The following is a 17832-nucleotide window of genomic DNA, read 5'->3' on the forward strand; positions in this document are numbered from 1 at the left end:
GTGAGTACAACGTGATTTGTTACTTTAAGGCAATTGGAGGGTTTGTCTGATTTTTTTTTATTATCTCGGACAACCCCTTTAATGGGGTATTCTGGTTGTTAGAAGGTATCCCCTATCCACAGTTCTGGAGACAGCTGAGCACTGTACTTGGCTATCTTTGGAATTCCCATAGAAATGAATTAAGCAGCCGCACTCTTGCCAGACCGACCGTAGGGGGGTTGCAGGGTGTTCAGGGCCCGCGATCAGTTGGGGTCCTAGTGGAAGAACCCCCAATAATCTACAGGATAGGAGATGACTTCTAAATAACGGAATACCCCTTTAACATGTATTTTGCATGAGTTATTCCACTATTGCTTTGATCACTAATCCAAGCAAATATAAATCATTTTCTTTGAAACCTATGTGGCGACAAACTCCTTTAGATTTTGTAACATTTGCTATTTTCGTTTTCTTGATTGACAGAGCATATTTAAAGGCCCCGCAAAGCAGCTCATTTCCGTCTATTGTAGGGACAGAACGGTTCTGCACACAAAGTGTGTGTACATATTTATAACCTCTCATGTGAGACAGTTGTGTTCCAGTAACTCTCTAGCAGACTGAATACATTGTTATATCCTGAAAGCACTTACAGTCTCGCACCTCAATGTATTCCCAAGGAGGCTCAGAGCCACTGGCATAGTCAGTACACAAATCGCATGTAGCTGACATCAAGGGCTGTTGCACTTTCGGAGCTTTGTTGGTTCATCAGAGCGTGCAGTCTCCTGTGAATGGAAAGTGTCACCAAAATCTCCATTTCAGACAAAGATGCTCCTGCTGTGACTCTAGGGACAACTTTCCTTGCTGCCGCTTACTGATGTAAGAGAAACACGAGGAGGGGATCAGAGACTTAAAACCTTTTTTTCCCGTTTGATGTGTTTTTTTTTTTTAAATAGGTAGTCGACAAGAAAAATGTTGAATTAAAATCAGTACTAGATATATTGAAGCAACCGTCTCTCTTCAGAACTCGGAAAAAATAGTGCTGATCTATAGAGAAACCAAATAAACATCCATTTTTAATGTAAAGACGTCCACCATGAATCAATGGATAGCAGTATGGTTTGGAGAGCTTAGAATGAGGACTTCAAAAGAAGATATGAAACATGATATAGCTATGGAGGGTGCAGAGGTTATGGTCGCACCTGGGCCTTAGAGTCTAAGGGCCCAAAAGGTTCCTCTACTTTTGAATTGGTGCCCAAGACTGAAGTTTCAGGCAATTATTGGGAACAAATCAAATGTTCCCGATAATTGCCTGATCATCAGTGTAGATGAGGGCTGCCTTTACATGCAGCAATTATCTCTGCTGTATGGGGACAAGCGATCACCTGTCCCAATAAAAAATCATTGTGAACAGGGATTTGCTGCCCAGGAACTATGATTTTAGGTGCCATCTGAAAGACACGATCACCCACTGGCACCTTTGACAAATGCTTATCCTTGCTAATTCTCCTCGGTCTGTGTAAAAGGACCATCATTTATTGAGCAGCAATCAACTGCTCCAATAGTTTTTGCAATCAGTGTGGTACCTTCCTGTTATAAAACCTGCTTTCTAAAGGTGGCGCTATCCCTTACACCACCCTAATGCCCCCTACAGTACCTTACAGCTGTAAGCACCCTGCCTTCTTGTAGATTGTAAGCTCTTATGGGCAGGGTCCTCTCCACCCTGTACCAGTCTGTTACTAAGTTATTTCTCAATTCATTTGTATTGTTTTATAGTATGTGCAACGCCATAGAATTAATGGTGCTTTCATCTTCTGATGGACAAGTTTGCTGCAACCAGATTTATTCCCCTCTCTCTGCGTATGCAGATGAGCTGCTTGAAGTCAAGGGGGCAGTAGTCTTGATGTTCCAAGTCAAGCTTGGCAAACTCTCTTTCTGCCTCAGCACTCTTATTGGACACCTTTTTTTTCCGTCATACGTGATGAACTTACTATCCCGTGCATGCGTCATTCTTTATCGTTTTTGGCGCCTGCGCAGTGAGCCCAGCTGCAGCATACTTGGTTCAGAAGTTAACTGCACAGAGAATGTTCCCTGGCTCACTCGCTCCCAGAAGTTGGTGCTTGCCCAGTTAGCTTCTGAAGCCAAGTACACTGATGCTAGGCTTACTGTGCAGACTGTGCAAATGATAGAGGCATGTGCATGCGCCAAGCAGGGAGAATCAAGTTATTTTGTAGAAAACTTGTCCACCAGATGAAATTTGCCAAAGACATTATTGGAGACAGGAAGACTACAGCTGTGGGTGGTTGTTGGGGGAAGGTATTATGGTGGTGACAAGTTCTCTTTAACTTTGGTCGAAGCATGGCCATAGGTTTCTGGTAGCAGTTTCCTCTGCTCTCCCTCTTGAGAACACATGTAAGCTCTGCCAAGAGCTGAGTGCGTATGTTTAGGTGGGGGGTGCGCTTCTGCCGACAGCTATTGAGGATGTATGACTACCTTTAGAGTACAGGCGGAAGATCACCAAAATCTTCATACAAACTGGTGTAAAGTAGGACTGGCTTAGTTGTCCATAGCAACCAATCAGATTCCAAATGAGCTGTCTAAAATGAAAGGTGAAATCTGATTGGTTGCTATGGGCAAGTGAGCCAGTTCTACAGTTTGATAAATGACCCCCATAGATACTAAAGCCGTCTAGAATATCTACCCTTATTTGACCCGCCTGCTTGTTTCCTCAGGTCTATAGTTTTCCATCTAGGACATCAGAAGTGCTGCATTACCATGAGAAGGCTCCATGATATTGAGATCAGGTTTAAGTGATGACATGTTCATTTGTTCATTTTCCTGTCAGTACAATTTACAATGCACGGCTGCAGATCCAAATGTAGCCATCCTAAATTCATTTTCAGTGACACAATGGCAGTTACACTGCGCAGAGCCCTGCCTATGAGATAAAGTGGACTGAGCGACTTATGCAGTAATTAGGGGATAATTGTCATTAACCTCGCAAACAGTAGTTTACCCATATTGTTTCAGAGGCTCCGGGATGCATAATGACAAGGTAATCTGTCAAAGCGCTAGGGGGAAATATTAATGAGATTTGTGCAGGCCTGTATTGAAAATATGCAGAAAGCGGCCACATTAAGCTAATTGGTGGATGAATCTACACTTGTAAAAGTGCTTCTAATGGCACGTTTGTTTCTCTCCAAATGACTGCTGTTAATGTGGAGAAGTGGGCTGCTCGGAAAGTCAGGACTACTGGGACGAGAAGCGTATTAATATGTACAGATATAGTTATTAGTACTGCTCATCGTTCGCTGCAGGACTGCAATATTAACTTTATTCTATTTATTGAGAATTTGGACGAGTGTTCATCCTTCATCCTTCAGGTATCTGAAGGTAGAACACATGATTCAATTCCTTAAAAGGGTTTTTCCAAGACTTTACTAGTGATGACCTAGCCTCTGGATGGGGCACCAGTATCTGATCGGTGGGGGTCTGACACCCAGGTCCCCCACTGATCAGCTGTTTGAGAAGGCACCGGTGCTCGCAGTAACCCCGCAGCCTTCTCTAGGTCATGTGATGTCAAAACCCTGAACGTGGAAACAGCCTTAAGAGTAGACAGCAGTCTCTATTCTGGCAATAGATTTGCAGGGTAATGGGGTAGGCCTGCTAAACGATCACTTGCTCTACTTCTTACATATTCTAGATCTGTCAAGTGATTGTGGACTATTAACTGCAGTAATATATGAGTAGCATTCACTTCTATGGGTCTGAGCTGCGCCTAGGCCATGTGACCGATGAACATGTCATCACTGGCCTAGGAAAGGCTGCTTACCGGAGCACCACTGCCTTCTCAAACAGCTGATTGGCAGCGGTTCCAGGTGTCGACCCCCACCAATCAGGTACTGATGACCTATCCAGAGGATAGGTCATCAGAATTAAAATCTTGGAAGAACTCTTTAAAGGCTCAAAGACGTGTTATAACCAACTGCCCTAAAAACAATGCATACATCAGAAAAACCTCCATAGATTAGTGGCCTTGTGTACCGTTTTAACAGCCCTATTACAGCCCCATACAAAAGTAACTCATAAAATGGTTGGTTTTTCCAAAAATCCTAAATCTGTTGTACTTCTAGTATATCTTCATTGACAACTGTACTGTCTCTTTAAATGTTTTTTTTTCTTCAGGTTTCTCAAGTCCCCTTGTCTTATATGGATGTCATAGAGGGGACTTCCCTGTTTGGGACCCAGTGATGTGCCAGATCGAAGAGCAGATCAGCTGCCATTCTGGTGGATCTGGCACGTTGATGCATTTCAATTCCATGAAGAGTAAATTTATGCAGTAATGTCATCCAGTCACACAGCTGTGATGTGCTGGAGAGGCTTCAAGTGCTTTCCCAGAGACCCAGACATTCACCTCACAGCTTCAGATCACTGCAGTGGATTTACTCATAGCTGAACTATCCCCTGGAATTGAGTTACAAATTTGTCACCTAAACAGACGGCTCATGATAAGCTGTTTTACAATCCCTGCTTGGTACGGTATATACTGTAGAGCGCTGCAGCTGTGTGTTACATAGACACAATAACACCGTCTGTGTAGCAGTGTGTTATATTATACTTGTCCATGTATAGCAGGTTAAGGCCCCCTTCATACGTCCGCAATTTCGTTCCGCATTTTGCAGAACGGAATTATGGTCCCATTCATTTCTATGGGGCCGCACGAAGACCCATTAATTTCTATGGGGCTGCACTTCCGGGTCTGCAATTCCGATCCCGAAAAAAATAAAACATGTCCTATTCTTGTCCGCAATTGCGGACAAGAATAGACATTTTCTATTAAGTGCCGGCGATGTGTGGTCCGCAAAATGCGGAACGCACATCGCCGATGTCTGTGTTTTGCGGATTAACGGATCCTCAAAACACACACGGACGTGTGAATGGACCCTAAGGCTACTTTCACACTGGCGTTTTGGCTTTCCGTTTGTGAGAGCCGTTCAGGGCTCAGTTTTGCCCCTAATGCATTCTGAATGGAAAAGGATCCGTTCAGAATGCATCAGTTTGCCTCCGTTCAGTCTCCATTCCGCTTTGGAGGTGGACACCAAAACGCTGCCTGCATCGTTGTAGTGTCCGTCTGATGAAACTGAGCCAAATGGATCCGTCCTGACACACAATGTAAGTCAATGGGGACGGATCCGTTTTCTATGATACAATCTGGCACAATAGAAAACGGATCCGTCCTCCATTGACTTTCAGTGGTGTTCAAGACGGATCCGTCTTGGCTATGTTAAAGCTAATACAAACTGATCCATTCTGAACAGCTGTAGACGTTTGTATTATCTGAACGGATCCGTCTGTGCAGATCCATGACAGATCCGCACCAAACGCAAATGTGAAAATAGCCTAAGCTATTAAAGTTAGCGTGCCCCACTGTACAGATCTCACAGTGCCCCATAGCAAAAAAAAAAACCAGACATCAAACGGTCCCAGGCAATGCGGAATGCAAATGGTGAGGCCCCGGATTTCTGATGAACTTACCATTTATTTTTTAATTAAGAAAGTTACATTTTAAAATGTCATCCTCCACCTTCCTACTTTACCCGACTTCTATGCCATAAAAAGTGGAAAAGGCGCTATAATGTCGCTCATTCTGAACACAACATTTCTCAATGCATTTACTCCACACAGCTGGCGTAAATGCATTTATAAATCTACCCATATATCTTCCATATTTATATTATAAAACTGTCTACCTAAAGCCGCCACTAGGGGGAGCTGTGTGTACAGGAATGTATATGTTACCGTTTAATGCTTTGGAAACTACTCGGTTTCTCTTATTTACAGCTGCATAAAAATGCAGTGTTTTCATGTCTGGAACAGAAGAAGGAATTTCAGTGCCAAGTCCCTCTTCTCATTGGGCCCCATAGCTGTTGCACTCTAGTACATACTGTACTTTACAAGCACTGTTGATAACAGAAATAAATTATGACCATTCAGCATTAGTAATGCTAATAATTCAGAATTAAAGGGGTTGGCCCATCTCACACATTGGTGGCATGTCACTTGGATGGCACCCGCACCTATCTCTAGAATGGGGCCCCCAAAGTGAACAAGGGTGCACCACGTGAGTGCTGCCGCCCTCTATTCACTTCTATGGGATTGCCAGAAATAGCAGAGACTCATATAATTATAAAATAATGACCGTGTCATAATCCAGAACATTAGAGTATCTGATACCTGCTGGTCTTCATGCCTGATTAAAGTAATTTAGGACTGAACTGGATGATATAGCACCCTTGTCATCCTTTATAGGCCAACTCAGTGGTCAGTACTGTTGTCTAGTAGAACAGGGTTAAGTCTTACCTTGAACAACATCTGCATGAAATTTGTATGATTGCCTCATATGAGTGTATATTTCCTAGTGGTATTCCGGTTTCCTCTTACATTCTCAATACGCAATGGTGTGTATGTGAGATGTTGATATTGTAGTATAATCTCCATTGGGGACAGGTACTGATGTTAATAAATACATTCTGTCTACAGCACTGTAGAATTCCCCATGAGGCATACCTATGGAAGCTGTATGGTGGCACATGGAGTATGAGTTCATATGGTTTTTAAGTACCACTCTATGCCTCTATATTAAATTGGATGCATTAGAAGATACAGTAGGGTCCCATAAAAGTGTACAATTGCAGCATTATGATTCCATACAACACAGAGCTTGTAATGAGCCATAATATCCTATTTGTGTGGTAGCTGGGAGCTTTTAATACAAAAACATGACGAAGGCCAGCATATGGGACAAAGAATGGGAGAAGACAAAGTATCTTTCCTTAAATCTAGGAAATGCAGAATGTACCTTTAAAATGTCTTAACAACATTTTAGTACTTCAGTGAACTCAATGTTTGACTCCTTGTGCAAGATATTAAGCTGACAGCTTGCATCTTCAAAGCTAATCATCTTGCACTCATCCCTTGCTACAGACGTGACTCAGATGTCAGGACAAAGTATGTCCTTATGTCTGGGTCACATCCTCATACATTTTATCCTTGCCTGCAGGTCAGCTGCAATCATATCATCAGTTCATAGGAGGGGAGCCCTGCACATTGTATAGTCTCCATAATGTTTTTCTCTTTAACTGTGCAAGATGATAGGTCCAGTGAAGAGGTCATCTAGCAGATGCTTTTAAGATTTAGTAACACAGTGGGGTTGAAGAGCCATAAAAAGTACTTCCATTATAATTGATTGCAAATGTGCATGTGCATGAATAATATGACTGAATTAAACCAGTGGTGTAATATAGTACAAACTTTCATAGAGGAGCAGATTCTAGCTCTTTGGTTCAAATTAAAAAAAAACTATTAATGTGACAGTCACTTCTGGGTCATACAGTCATATTATACTGTGCACTTAAAGAGTTAATAAACTTAGCTGATAATTTTTATATATATATTTTTTACTACTAATGACAGATGAGTAGTGTTTGCCCTTTTATATCTTGATATTACTGTTGATAATATAAAATATGCAATTAGGCATCATATGTTGCTACATTTTTCACAGATTTTGGTTATTTAAATGCATCTTAACCCCTTTGTTACCATAAAACTTCAATTTTTGCCTCCTATTGCTCAAATGTGCGAAAGATTCACTTGGGTCCAAAAGTAGTAGGCCTCAACTTCTCCATCTCTATGGGTTTCAGTAGTAGTATTAATTTGTCTAGTGAGAAAGCGCTGTATAGCATGTGTTTATCACTGAACAATTAACATGATAAGCTATTGTGTGGTGCTTCTATTCATTTAGGAATAAGAACCTGATTGCACTGTGTGCCAGTATATCTTCCTTCAACCAGCATTGCAATGCATAGCTCTCCATTTAATAGACACAATTATTTATTATATATTCATCCTTAACTCCTTAGTGACCACCAATACACCTTTTTAGTGGTCACTAAGGGACCTCACGCTGGGCCACTGCCTTTTCACGTCGGCCCAGTCTAAGCACTGCATGCGCTCCTGCTCTAATAGCCCATACTGACAGGAGTGCTGATCCGGGCCGTTTAATCTATTACATGCTGTGGGAAATGGTGCACACCGCATGTAAACAGTCACAAAGGGAGCAGACTCCCTTTGTATCCCATCAGCACCCTGCAAGTGAGAACGTTGGGTGCTGATGCAGTAAAGGCAGACAGAGACCTAGTGTAGGCCTCAGGACTGCCTCCAGTGTTTTCCAGCAGGCTGCGCCTCTCTGGTCAATGTCAGTGTAGCACTAACATTAAAATACAATGCACTATAGAAATAGGGGGTCATTTACTATTCAGAAATACACCTATATTAAAATTCCGATCTTAATTAATAACCCCCTTCATGTTTTTAGTTGAACAACAAATTCAGTACCGGTAATATTCTTCTTTTTCAGAGATCTAGTAACAGCAATGCTCCCGTTGTTCCTAGAGGCTCATTTGCAAATATTAAAACATAATTTTTCTCAGCAATGAACACACATGGGACCACAAGAATGCCTTCAGCTGCCAAGAGCACATGCAACAGGTCAACCAGTTTCATAGGTACTGCTTTAAACCCACAACACATTGAGTCAGCAACTGGTTCACCCAAAAGACCCAACACCGAAACACAAGAAGAGCCAACACATACAGTCACCCTGTACCTATATTTTGGACAAAGGACACTTCTTTAATGACAATAAGGTTCATATTTTAGACACAAAGTTGACTGGTTCAAAAGAGTTTTGAAAGGAGCTATTTATGTGAAACTGGAGAAACTGAGCTTGAATAGAGGTGGAGGGCTAGCAAATATATCATCAGCCACTTACAATGCTGTTTTTTTACACCTCTACAAGGCAGTTTAATCTCACCTAATAGTAAATTGCATTCAACACCTTCATGAACTCCTTAACCTTGTGTTTATTATGATAAACAGATTATGCGGACTGAAACAGATTATACTGTCTGAAACATGGGTCACCAGTACTTAATGCTAGAGGTTTTTTTACAAGTCATTCTAATAAATACAAAAATGTTAGATGACTAGAGAAAAATTTCTGACTCTGACTTATTACTACAAAAATTGTTTGGTCCAAAGGAGGCCAACAACATCCATCCAGGGCAATTTTATATACACTGTAGGTGTCTTGTGTTCCGACAATATAAACCTTTTAACACTTTTACAAGGTATTTTTTCAAGTTGGAACATTACTATTGTGGGAATACTAGAAACCTAAATAAAATAAATTGTCTGAGATGGATGTTGTCAACCTCCTTCACATTTGTTTTAGTTGTGACTATGGACCATCCTCTTGTCAAATTTGCAACCTATATACATCATACATTGGAATTCTGCTTTGATTTAAATAGAAGGTGTGCCCCTAGTCATTGGATGTTGACTGCTAAAGACCTTCAAATATTTCATACAGATTAACAGTTCTCCATGTCTTCTGTGGTGGATGGACAGTTTTGAAATCTTGGAGAGCATAATACACTACTGTGTAACTAAAACATGAAAGTAGCCTATGTTACGAAAAACAGATGGAATTATACAAGTAGTTGTACATATGAGGAGAAAATTGAATTTTAGCTCTAATGCTGGAAGTGCAGGATACTATCTGCAGTTATGTTCCATGTTCATGGAAGCATTATTAAAAGCTGTAAAAATATTTTAAAGACTACCAAAATGTTGGAAGAGTTTAAAGCAGAATTCCAGTCTGGAAACATGCTTTATTTTTACAATAACCACAGGCTTACTTTCCAAAATACTACATTTTTTATTTGTCTTTAATTTCTTATCCAGACTGTGTTGTTGCTTGGTAACCTTTTGGATTTCTCCTTGTGAAAGTGCATTGATATTGTTAGGCACTGACCTGTTTCCAAATCTTACATGTCTGGTTTTGGCAGTATAAATTAATTGCAGTGGCATCAGACTAGATTCTTGTAAGTATCAATAGCAGCCTATTTGCTTCTTGGAATATCATTCTGTGTAAATTTTTACCAGGAACATACAGTAAAGGTTACAAGCAATTACATATAACTATATACTGCACATGGCATATTAGGATATGTAATTTTTGTTCTCATTGAGACTGAGTAAAGATCAAGACAGTAGTGTGAGGCGTTCATAGGCAGATGTGGACTTGTTCTTGGGGATAATGGAGACAGAACTTAAATTGCACAGGTATATAGGATTCCAATATTGGGATAGAGATATGCATAGGATAGAATGCGCTATGCAGTCAGTAAAAAAAATAGCACACATTATAGAAATCTTAAAAATGTTATTAATCTTTAAAACTATAATTATAGTGCTAGTTAATTCATTTACTAATAATTCTTATAAGTTGAATGCACTTGCTGGAAATTGGGTTTGGTTAGTTGGGGCTCTAATCTCCAATTGCTTCCTCTCTGTACTTATTTATTTTACTTACTTATATAGCAGTGACATATTCTGAAGCACTTTACAGACATTAGCATTGCTTGCTGCCCCCAATGGAGCATATGATCTAGATTCTTTAGAGTGTGCGAGGAAACTCATGTAAACAAGGGGACATACAAACTCCATACAGGTGTTGTCCTTGGTCAGATTTGAACTTAGGACCCCAGCGCTGAAAGGCACCAGTGATAACCACAGACCCACTGTGCTTTACAGTATATGCATGAGTTTAGTCTTATGATAATAAATATGTTAATGCATATACTTTTCTTTTAGGATACTGCTGGCAAGGTCCTGGATCGTTGGGCAATTATGTCTCGAGAAGAGGAGATTATCACTTTACAGCAGTTTCTACGGTTTGGAGAGACCAAATCCATTGTGGAGCTCATGGCCATTCAAGAAAAGGAAGGACAGGCAGTTGCTGTGGCTTCTGCAAAAGCTGATTCAGATATAAGAACTTTTATTGAAACCAACAATCGTACCAGAAGCCCAAGTGTACTCTCACACTTGGAAAACAGTAACCCTTCTAGTATTCACCACTTTGAGAACATGCCCAATAGCCTTGCATTTCTCCTTCCATTCCAGTATATCAACCCAGTCTCTGCTCCTATGCTTGGATTACCTCCCAATGGGCTCATGTTAGAGCACCCCGGACTGAGGTTGCGTGAACCTAACAATACCAGTCAGAATGAATGTGAAGAGACCAGTGAGTCTGAGGTCTCCCCTATGCCTTATAGCAGGAATGAGCAGACATCCAATAGAAACGCCTTGAGTAGCATCACAAATGTAGAGCCAAAATTAGAGCCAAACAATGCCTCCCCCTCTCAAGCATCTACTCCAGTCAGTGACATAAATAAGTCTGAGCATGTCAAAAGTTCTTTCAAGATTCACAGAATGAGGAGGATGGGATCTTCATCACGCAAAGGACGGGTATTTTGCAATGCTTGTGGCAAAACCTTTTATGACAAAGGAACACTAAAAATCCATTACAATGCAGTGCATCTTAAGATCAAACACAGATGTACTATTGACGGTTGTAACATGGTTTTCAGTTCTCTAAGAAGTAGAAATCGACATAGTGCAAATCCCAATCCTCGTCTGCACATGCCAATGCTAAGAAACAATAGAGATAAAGACCTTATACGTGCAACATCTGGAGCTGCGACACCTGTAATAGCAAGTACAAAATCAAGTTTAACTTTAACAAGCCCAGGTCGACCTCCAATGGGCTTTTCTACACCACCTTTGGATCCCCTTTTGCAAAATTCACTTTCCAGTCAACTAGTTTTTCCAGCTTTAAAAACTGTACAGCCTGTTCCTCCTTTTTACAGAAGTTTACTAAATTCAGGAGACCTAGTGAGTCCTCCTGCATCACTACCTACTAGTCCAATTTTGCCAGCACCCCTCGGATTAGAACAGCCTCTTCCTCCACTGCCTCAAGAGCTGCCATCAACTGTGATTAATGTGTCAACACAGGACTCTAATACAGATCTTGCTCCTAAGAAAAAGCCAAGAAAATCTAGTATGCCAGTTAAAATTGAGAAGGAAGTCATTGATACTGCTGATGAATTTGACGAAGAAGAAGAAGAAAACATTGACCATGGTCCTTCCATAAATGACATTTGCCATGATAGCCATTCTCAAGGTGAGGTAAGCCCAGGACTGTCAATAAACAGTTACTCAAAAACAAGCAGCAACAGGTGTATTATGCGTTCAGACACCAGAGCAAACAGTATAACGTCTGAAGACCAGGAACACGAGAGAGATTTTGAAAATGAATCAGAATCCTCTGAGCCAAAATATTGTGATGATCCAATGGAGGATGATAACCTTCCAATTCACAAAGATGTTAGGACAGAAAATGATAAATCTTATGAAAATCATATTGACAGTCATCAGCAGGCTATAATAAAGGTAAAGGAAGAGTTTACAGACCCTACATATGATATGTTGTACATGAGCCACTATGGACTTTATAATGGGAGCAGTGCTGGCATGGCTGCACTTCATGAAAGCTTAGCTTCATCATTGAGTTACGGAAGCCCTCAAAAATTCTCTCCAGAGGGGGACCTCTGCTCAAGCCCAGACCCTAAAATTTGCTATGTATGCAAAAAAAGTTTCAAAAGCTCATACAGTGTGAAGCTGCATTACAGGAATGTTCATCTAAAAGAGATGCATGTCTGCACAGTAGCTGGCTGCAATGCTGCTTTTCCTTCACGCCGGAGTAGAGACAGGTTAGTAGTACTTTTTTTAAATTGTATTAGGAATGTTGTTGTTATTTTCTGTCTGTTTCCTTTTTATTGCTTAAATGTATTGTTTCAATTTTTATTTTATCCATATAGATCCAATATTCCTTTCTAATCAATTTCTTAATATATGTTTATAGTGGTCAGAGTTCTTTTTTCCATATACTGCTGTTTACATCCCCTGCATAGCCTTGTATATGAACAATAAAATATTTGCTGTCTGCAGTAGGTAGCATATTGAAAATGTGTTATACATTGAATTGAATAATAAAACCTTATGCAGTTAACTCCTAAACTCCTCAGTGGTGGCTACAGACAGCCAGAATTATACCATTAACTATCATTTTGGTTTAAAGCTTTAACTTAGAGTTGCTAAGCAGAGTCTGTTTTCAGTCTTCAGCATATTACTGAGCGCTGAAGATGCCTGTGTGTAATAAGTCAGACAGGGAGGGTGGTGGATAGTGATAGGGCACATGCACGTAGTCAGGGACTGGGGTAGTGACAAAAGGCAGGCTGGAAGCCTCTGTATGTTACACACAGGCATCTCCTGCACTCAGTAAAATGCTCAAGACTGAAGACAGACTTTACTTAGAAATGCAATTTGAGCTTTTCTGAGAAAATTCTTTGCACCCTGTTTTCTAGTACAAAAATCCTATTTGTTCGATAAAGTATATTACAAAAAATGTTTTACATTCCTGTCCCTAAATAATATTAAAAATAAACCAAATGACAGTTACACTTTAAAGGGAATCTGCCAGTAGTTTTGACCATGCTGAACTGATGAAGTCACTATCACACTACTCCTGATGATAAAAGCTCTACAAAAGGTAGGTTTGTCCTGCTCTTTTCAACCCCTACGAAGTGTTGTTATTAATTTAGCATGGCTAAAACTGCTGACAGATTCCCTTTAAACTTCATATCTATGAGAAAAAATGGACTCTAAATGCTATAACATATATTAATAAGAAAAAAGAGGGACATTTCCTTTAAATGGCATCTGTCAGCAGATTTGTAGCTATGAAACTGGCTGACATGTTACATGTGCACTTGGCAGCTGAAGGCATCTGTGTTGGTCCCATGTTCATATGTGCCTGCATTCCTGAGAAAAATCAGGTGTTAATACATGCTTTTTATGGAACTGCTGCACCATCTCCACTTTGATTAACAGGGCCATGTGTGATGATGTTTTCACTGCCTGGCACTGTCAATCAAAGTGGATAGTGCACGGCAGTTGCAGAGAGAGCAGAGCCTCCAGGTGTAATGACAACGCCCCCATTGCTCCTAGAGGCTCATTTGCATATATTAAAACATCATTTTTCTCAGCAGTGCAGGCACATATGAACATGGGACAACACAGATGCCTAAAGCTGTCAAGCGCACATGTAACAGGTCAGCCAGATTCATAAGTACAAATCTGCTGACAGATGCCCTTTAAAGAAGAAGCTAGCCACAAACCACACAACTTATATATACTCCATATCTACCACAAAGTCTTCTGTTAACAGTTTTTATATCAAAGGATGCCTTGTAGGGTTTTGGTACAGTTAATCATAGATTTATCCAGTAAACACCTCAAGATTGCCCTGGTCTGCTTTATGCATTTCTGAAGGTCCCTTTACATGGGCAGACTGCCGGTAATTATCGTGAACAAACTATTCATTCCCAATAATTGACCGCTTGTCAGAGGAGGGGATGAGCGCTTGCCAATGCAATACATTTTTCCCATACAGATACATTGTTTCTGGACAGTAGATTGCTGGTTACACAGGATGATCTGCTGCCCAGAAACAGTATTTTTGGTGTTCACATCAATGATGCATTTACTCGTTCATCAGGTGATTGGTAACACCTTTACATGGGCAAATCCTCGTTCATCAGGTGATTGGTAACACCTTTACATGGGCAAATTTTTAGGAATGAGTGTTTGTATGAACATTGTTTCCGATGATCAGCCTCATAATTGTCTGATGTAAAGGGGCCTTTATCCATACATGTACATGGTAATGTCTTCTAAAAAGGTATTGTATTATCAAGGATATATAGATAACACAATTTCAGCACATTCTTACTAATTATTTTTGATTTTGATTTACCTCTGTCATAATTTTATTTTTAAATTATATCACATCTGTAACATAAGCATTACATAAGACAGATTTAGTATCATCACTCAAAAGGCATAGTCAAAGTCAGTGTACTAACTCAAGCAAAAGTATATTTGCTCAACTAATGTACAATACATGTGCTTCTGAATATTTCACATCTCTTAGTATGCAAAGTATTTTATTAGGGCAGATGTTTGTGCGGCCAATACATTTTTCCCACTATAAATTGGGATTTTATTTATCATGGGATTGAATATTTGCAATATATTTACATGTGGCCTCCTCCCTCTCTCTCCTCCCCTCACCTGTGTTTCAGAGTCATGCCCTCTGCTATGTATGCCAAGCACGGGCACTCCTACGATGAGCTAGAACCACCCACATGGCAGAAAACAGTACCCTGGGAGCTAGCAAGGCAAGCTCCTTCTCTTATGTTTTCCATTCATTTCATTAAAGGGTACAGTCTGAGAGAAAACAGCTGGGAATAATGAAAACACATGCTTTTCAGCAGAAAAAAAATTGCATTTTAATAGATCAGCCCAAAGCTCTGATCTACAACCAATTGTGAAAATATAAATTGATTGCACACTGATTTTGCATAGCTCAGACTAACAACCCACATTGTAGCATAACATAACATAACACCCATCTAATGCTCCTTTAGAACAGTGTTTCTTAAACTGCGTGGCATTCCCTTATTGCTGGTGTGGCACAACAGGGGAGTCAAAGTCACAGAAGTGATCATAAGCTTCAGAATCTTTTCTTTGGGGGCACCATTCTCTGGTTTAGCAACACAATTTCCACCTTTTATGTAGATTTAAAGAGAGTTCAATGATCTAATGAATTGTAAATTGAACAATATTTTTATGTTTGGCATGGACTTTGAGCACAGGGTATGATGTCCAGGCATGACCTTGTTCTGGATGGTGAGTCATCATTAGAAAATTCAGAAGTGGCTTACCATATTTAGTGGAGAATGGGTAGGGTTGATCCTTGTTAAACATGGGATTTACTCCACTGTACAGTATCACCATACTGTGTACATATAATATGGCTGCTATTGGTATATCTATCAACAAATCAAATCATTAAAAAGCAATATAATGCTGCTGTCTTACTATGTTTTGATTTTGTTCAGAATGGCTAGCTATAGCCTATAGACAGCTCTAGAAGTTCTTTCTCGACTAGGTCACTCTTTGTGTCTGTTAGGGACAGAGCGCTAACCAATTCAGTACCATCTTAAGTAGTTTTCTTCTGCACTGCGATTGAGAGGAACATACCAGTGATATTATATACTATATATAGAAATATAATACATCATCATGATGTCATGAACAGGAGTTAGTATAGAACCAAGCTTGGGTAAAATATTTGTCTATGACTCAGCGCTAGCCTTGGATCTTGCCAGTATGGATTTATACTACATAAGCCTGTAGAGCAGGGATCAGTCCTAAACGTCATGCTATCCAATACAAACACCTCGATGCACAGTTCACCTCTTAAGGCTTTGTCAGGAGTAATAGAAGTAAAATAACCCAGGGTATAAATAGGGTGATAGTAAGAGAATATATATTTCACATTTGCCCTTTGCGTCTGTGTAATAGTTGCCGCAAATCAGGCATGCAGCAGCGCAGCTTCCACCATGACGCTCCGAACCTCTTTTTACAGTAGCAACCATTAGGCCTTTTCTTTCTTTTTGATGCTCTTTTATTTTGTCATTTTTGTGTATTTATACTAAAATGTGATATATTGTTTCTAGTAGTTGTGAAAAATTGCTTCCACTGTTAAGAATATCCTTCATCATGCTGCAAGTGTTTTTTTTCTTAAATAGCTCTTTAAGTACTGAATTCATAGTGCCAGATTTATCATTAGCTCAAGTCAGAATAATGGAGTGAAAAAGTCGCAAAAAAATGCGCGAACGCTAAAACTGCGCACAAATTTGCGACTTTTTTCTGCTCTGCACTATGCTTGCCAGTTTTCTGAAAGTGGGCGTGTTTTCTTATGTAAATGAATCTCTAGACAGATTTACTATTGGGACTATTTAAAAAGTCGCAAAAAAGTCGCAAAAAAATGCTCAATTTCACTCCAGTGAGGACCATGCTTATCTTATGAGACTTTTTAATAGAACATGCAACTTTTTCGTAAGGACGTGCGACTTTTGTAAAGCTGCTTACTGACAGATAAACTGCTTCCGTCAAACCACATTTATTACAGTCTTAAAGGGCCGATCATAAATCTGACTTGGCTAAAACTGACTTTAGCCATATGGGAAAGTGGAGTGAGCTGTCAGAGTAATGATAAATCTGGCCCATAGTGTTTAACCTGTAACATTTGAGAAAAGTGTACACAATTTGATTACAAAACGAACAAATATATTGATTGATCAGAATAAATTGTTTTATATAATTGTGACAGAAGAAAAGAGAAGAGAATGTACAGTAGCATAATGTTGATATTTTTTGAGCTTTATGACACAGTTATTATAACTATTGTTGAGCGAATCAAAGTACCCAAAGTGGACTTCGATAAGAATTTCTGGAAAAATTTAATTCTGAATTTCCTCACTTTTCACGGTAAATAATCAATTTTCTTTGAAATGGCCGTAAAAAAAAGTAATACATACTCACTTCATTCATTTGTGCGCAAAGAGGCAGTTGCAAAATCTCACGCGCAGTGACATGATCTCACCACACTGGCCAGCATGATGAAGTCATCACCGTGTAATTGGTTACAAAATGAATTTCTTCTGAATCTAATTTTCCATAACTCAACACAATTATTTTGTACCTTCTTATAGTTTCAATACGGAAAATATGGAAGCCTATAGATGTATTGTTATTAACCCCTTAAGGACACAGCCCTATTTCACCTTAAGGACCAGGCCATTTTTTGCAAATCTGACCAGTGTCACTTTAAGTGCTGATAACTTTAAAACACTTTGACTTATCCAGGCCATTCTTAGATAGTTTTTTCGTGACATATTGTACTTCATGACACTGCTAAAATTGGGTCAAAAAAGTTAACTTTTTTGCATAAAAAAATACCTATTTTACCAAAAAATGGGA

General features: G+C 39.7%; 1 protein-coding gene across 4 annotated transcripts in view; it reads left to right on the forward strand.

The window, feature by feature from the left end:
• Positions 1-17832, forward strand: part of BNC2 (basonuclin 2) — a 715491-nt gene that overhangs the window by 663192 nt on the left and 34467 nt on the right. For 3 of the 4 annotated variants that reach the window (XM_040417243.1, XM_040417247.1, XM_040417244.1), the window contains one exon: positions 10696-12653. In XM_040417243.1, coding sequence (XP_040273177.1) covers positions 10696-12653 — 1958 coding nt within the window. Of the gene's footprint in view, positions 1-10695; positions 12654-15086; positions 15267-17832 lie in introns of those variants that run through there. The other variant, XM_040417246.1, reaches the window with a different exon arrangement.

The sequence above is a fragment of the Bufo bufo genome, chromosome 2 (genome assembly GCF_905171765.1).
Source record: "Bufo bufo chromosome 2, aBufBuf1.1, whole genome shotgun sequence".
In the NCBI taxonomy this organism is placed as follows: domain Eukaryota; kingdom Metazoa; phylum Chordata; class Amphibia; order Anura; family Bufonidae; genus Bufo; species Bufo bufo.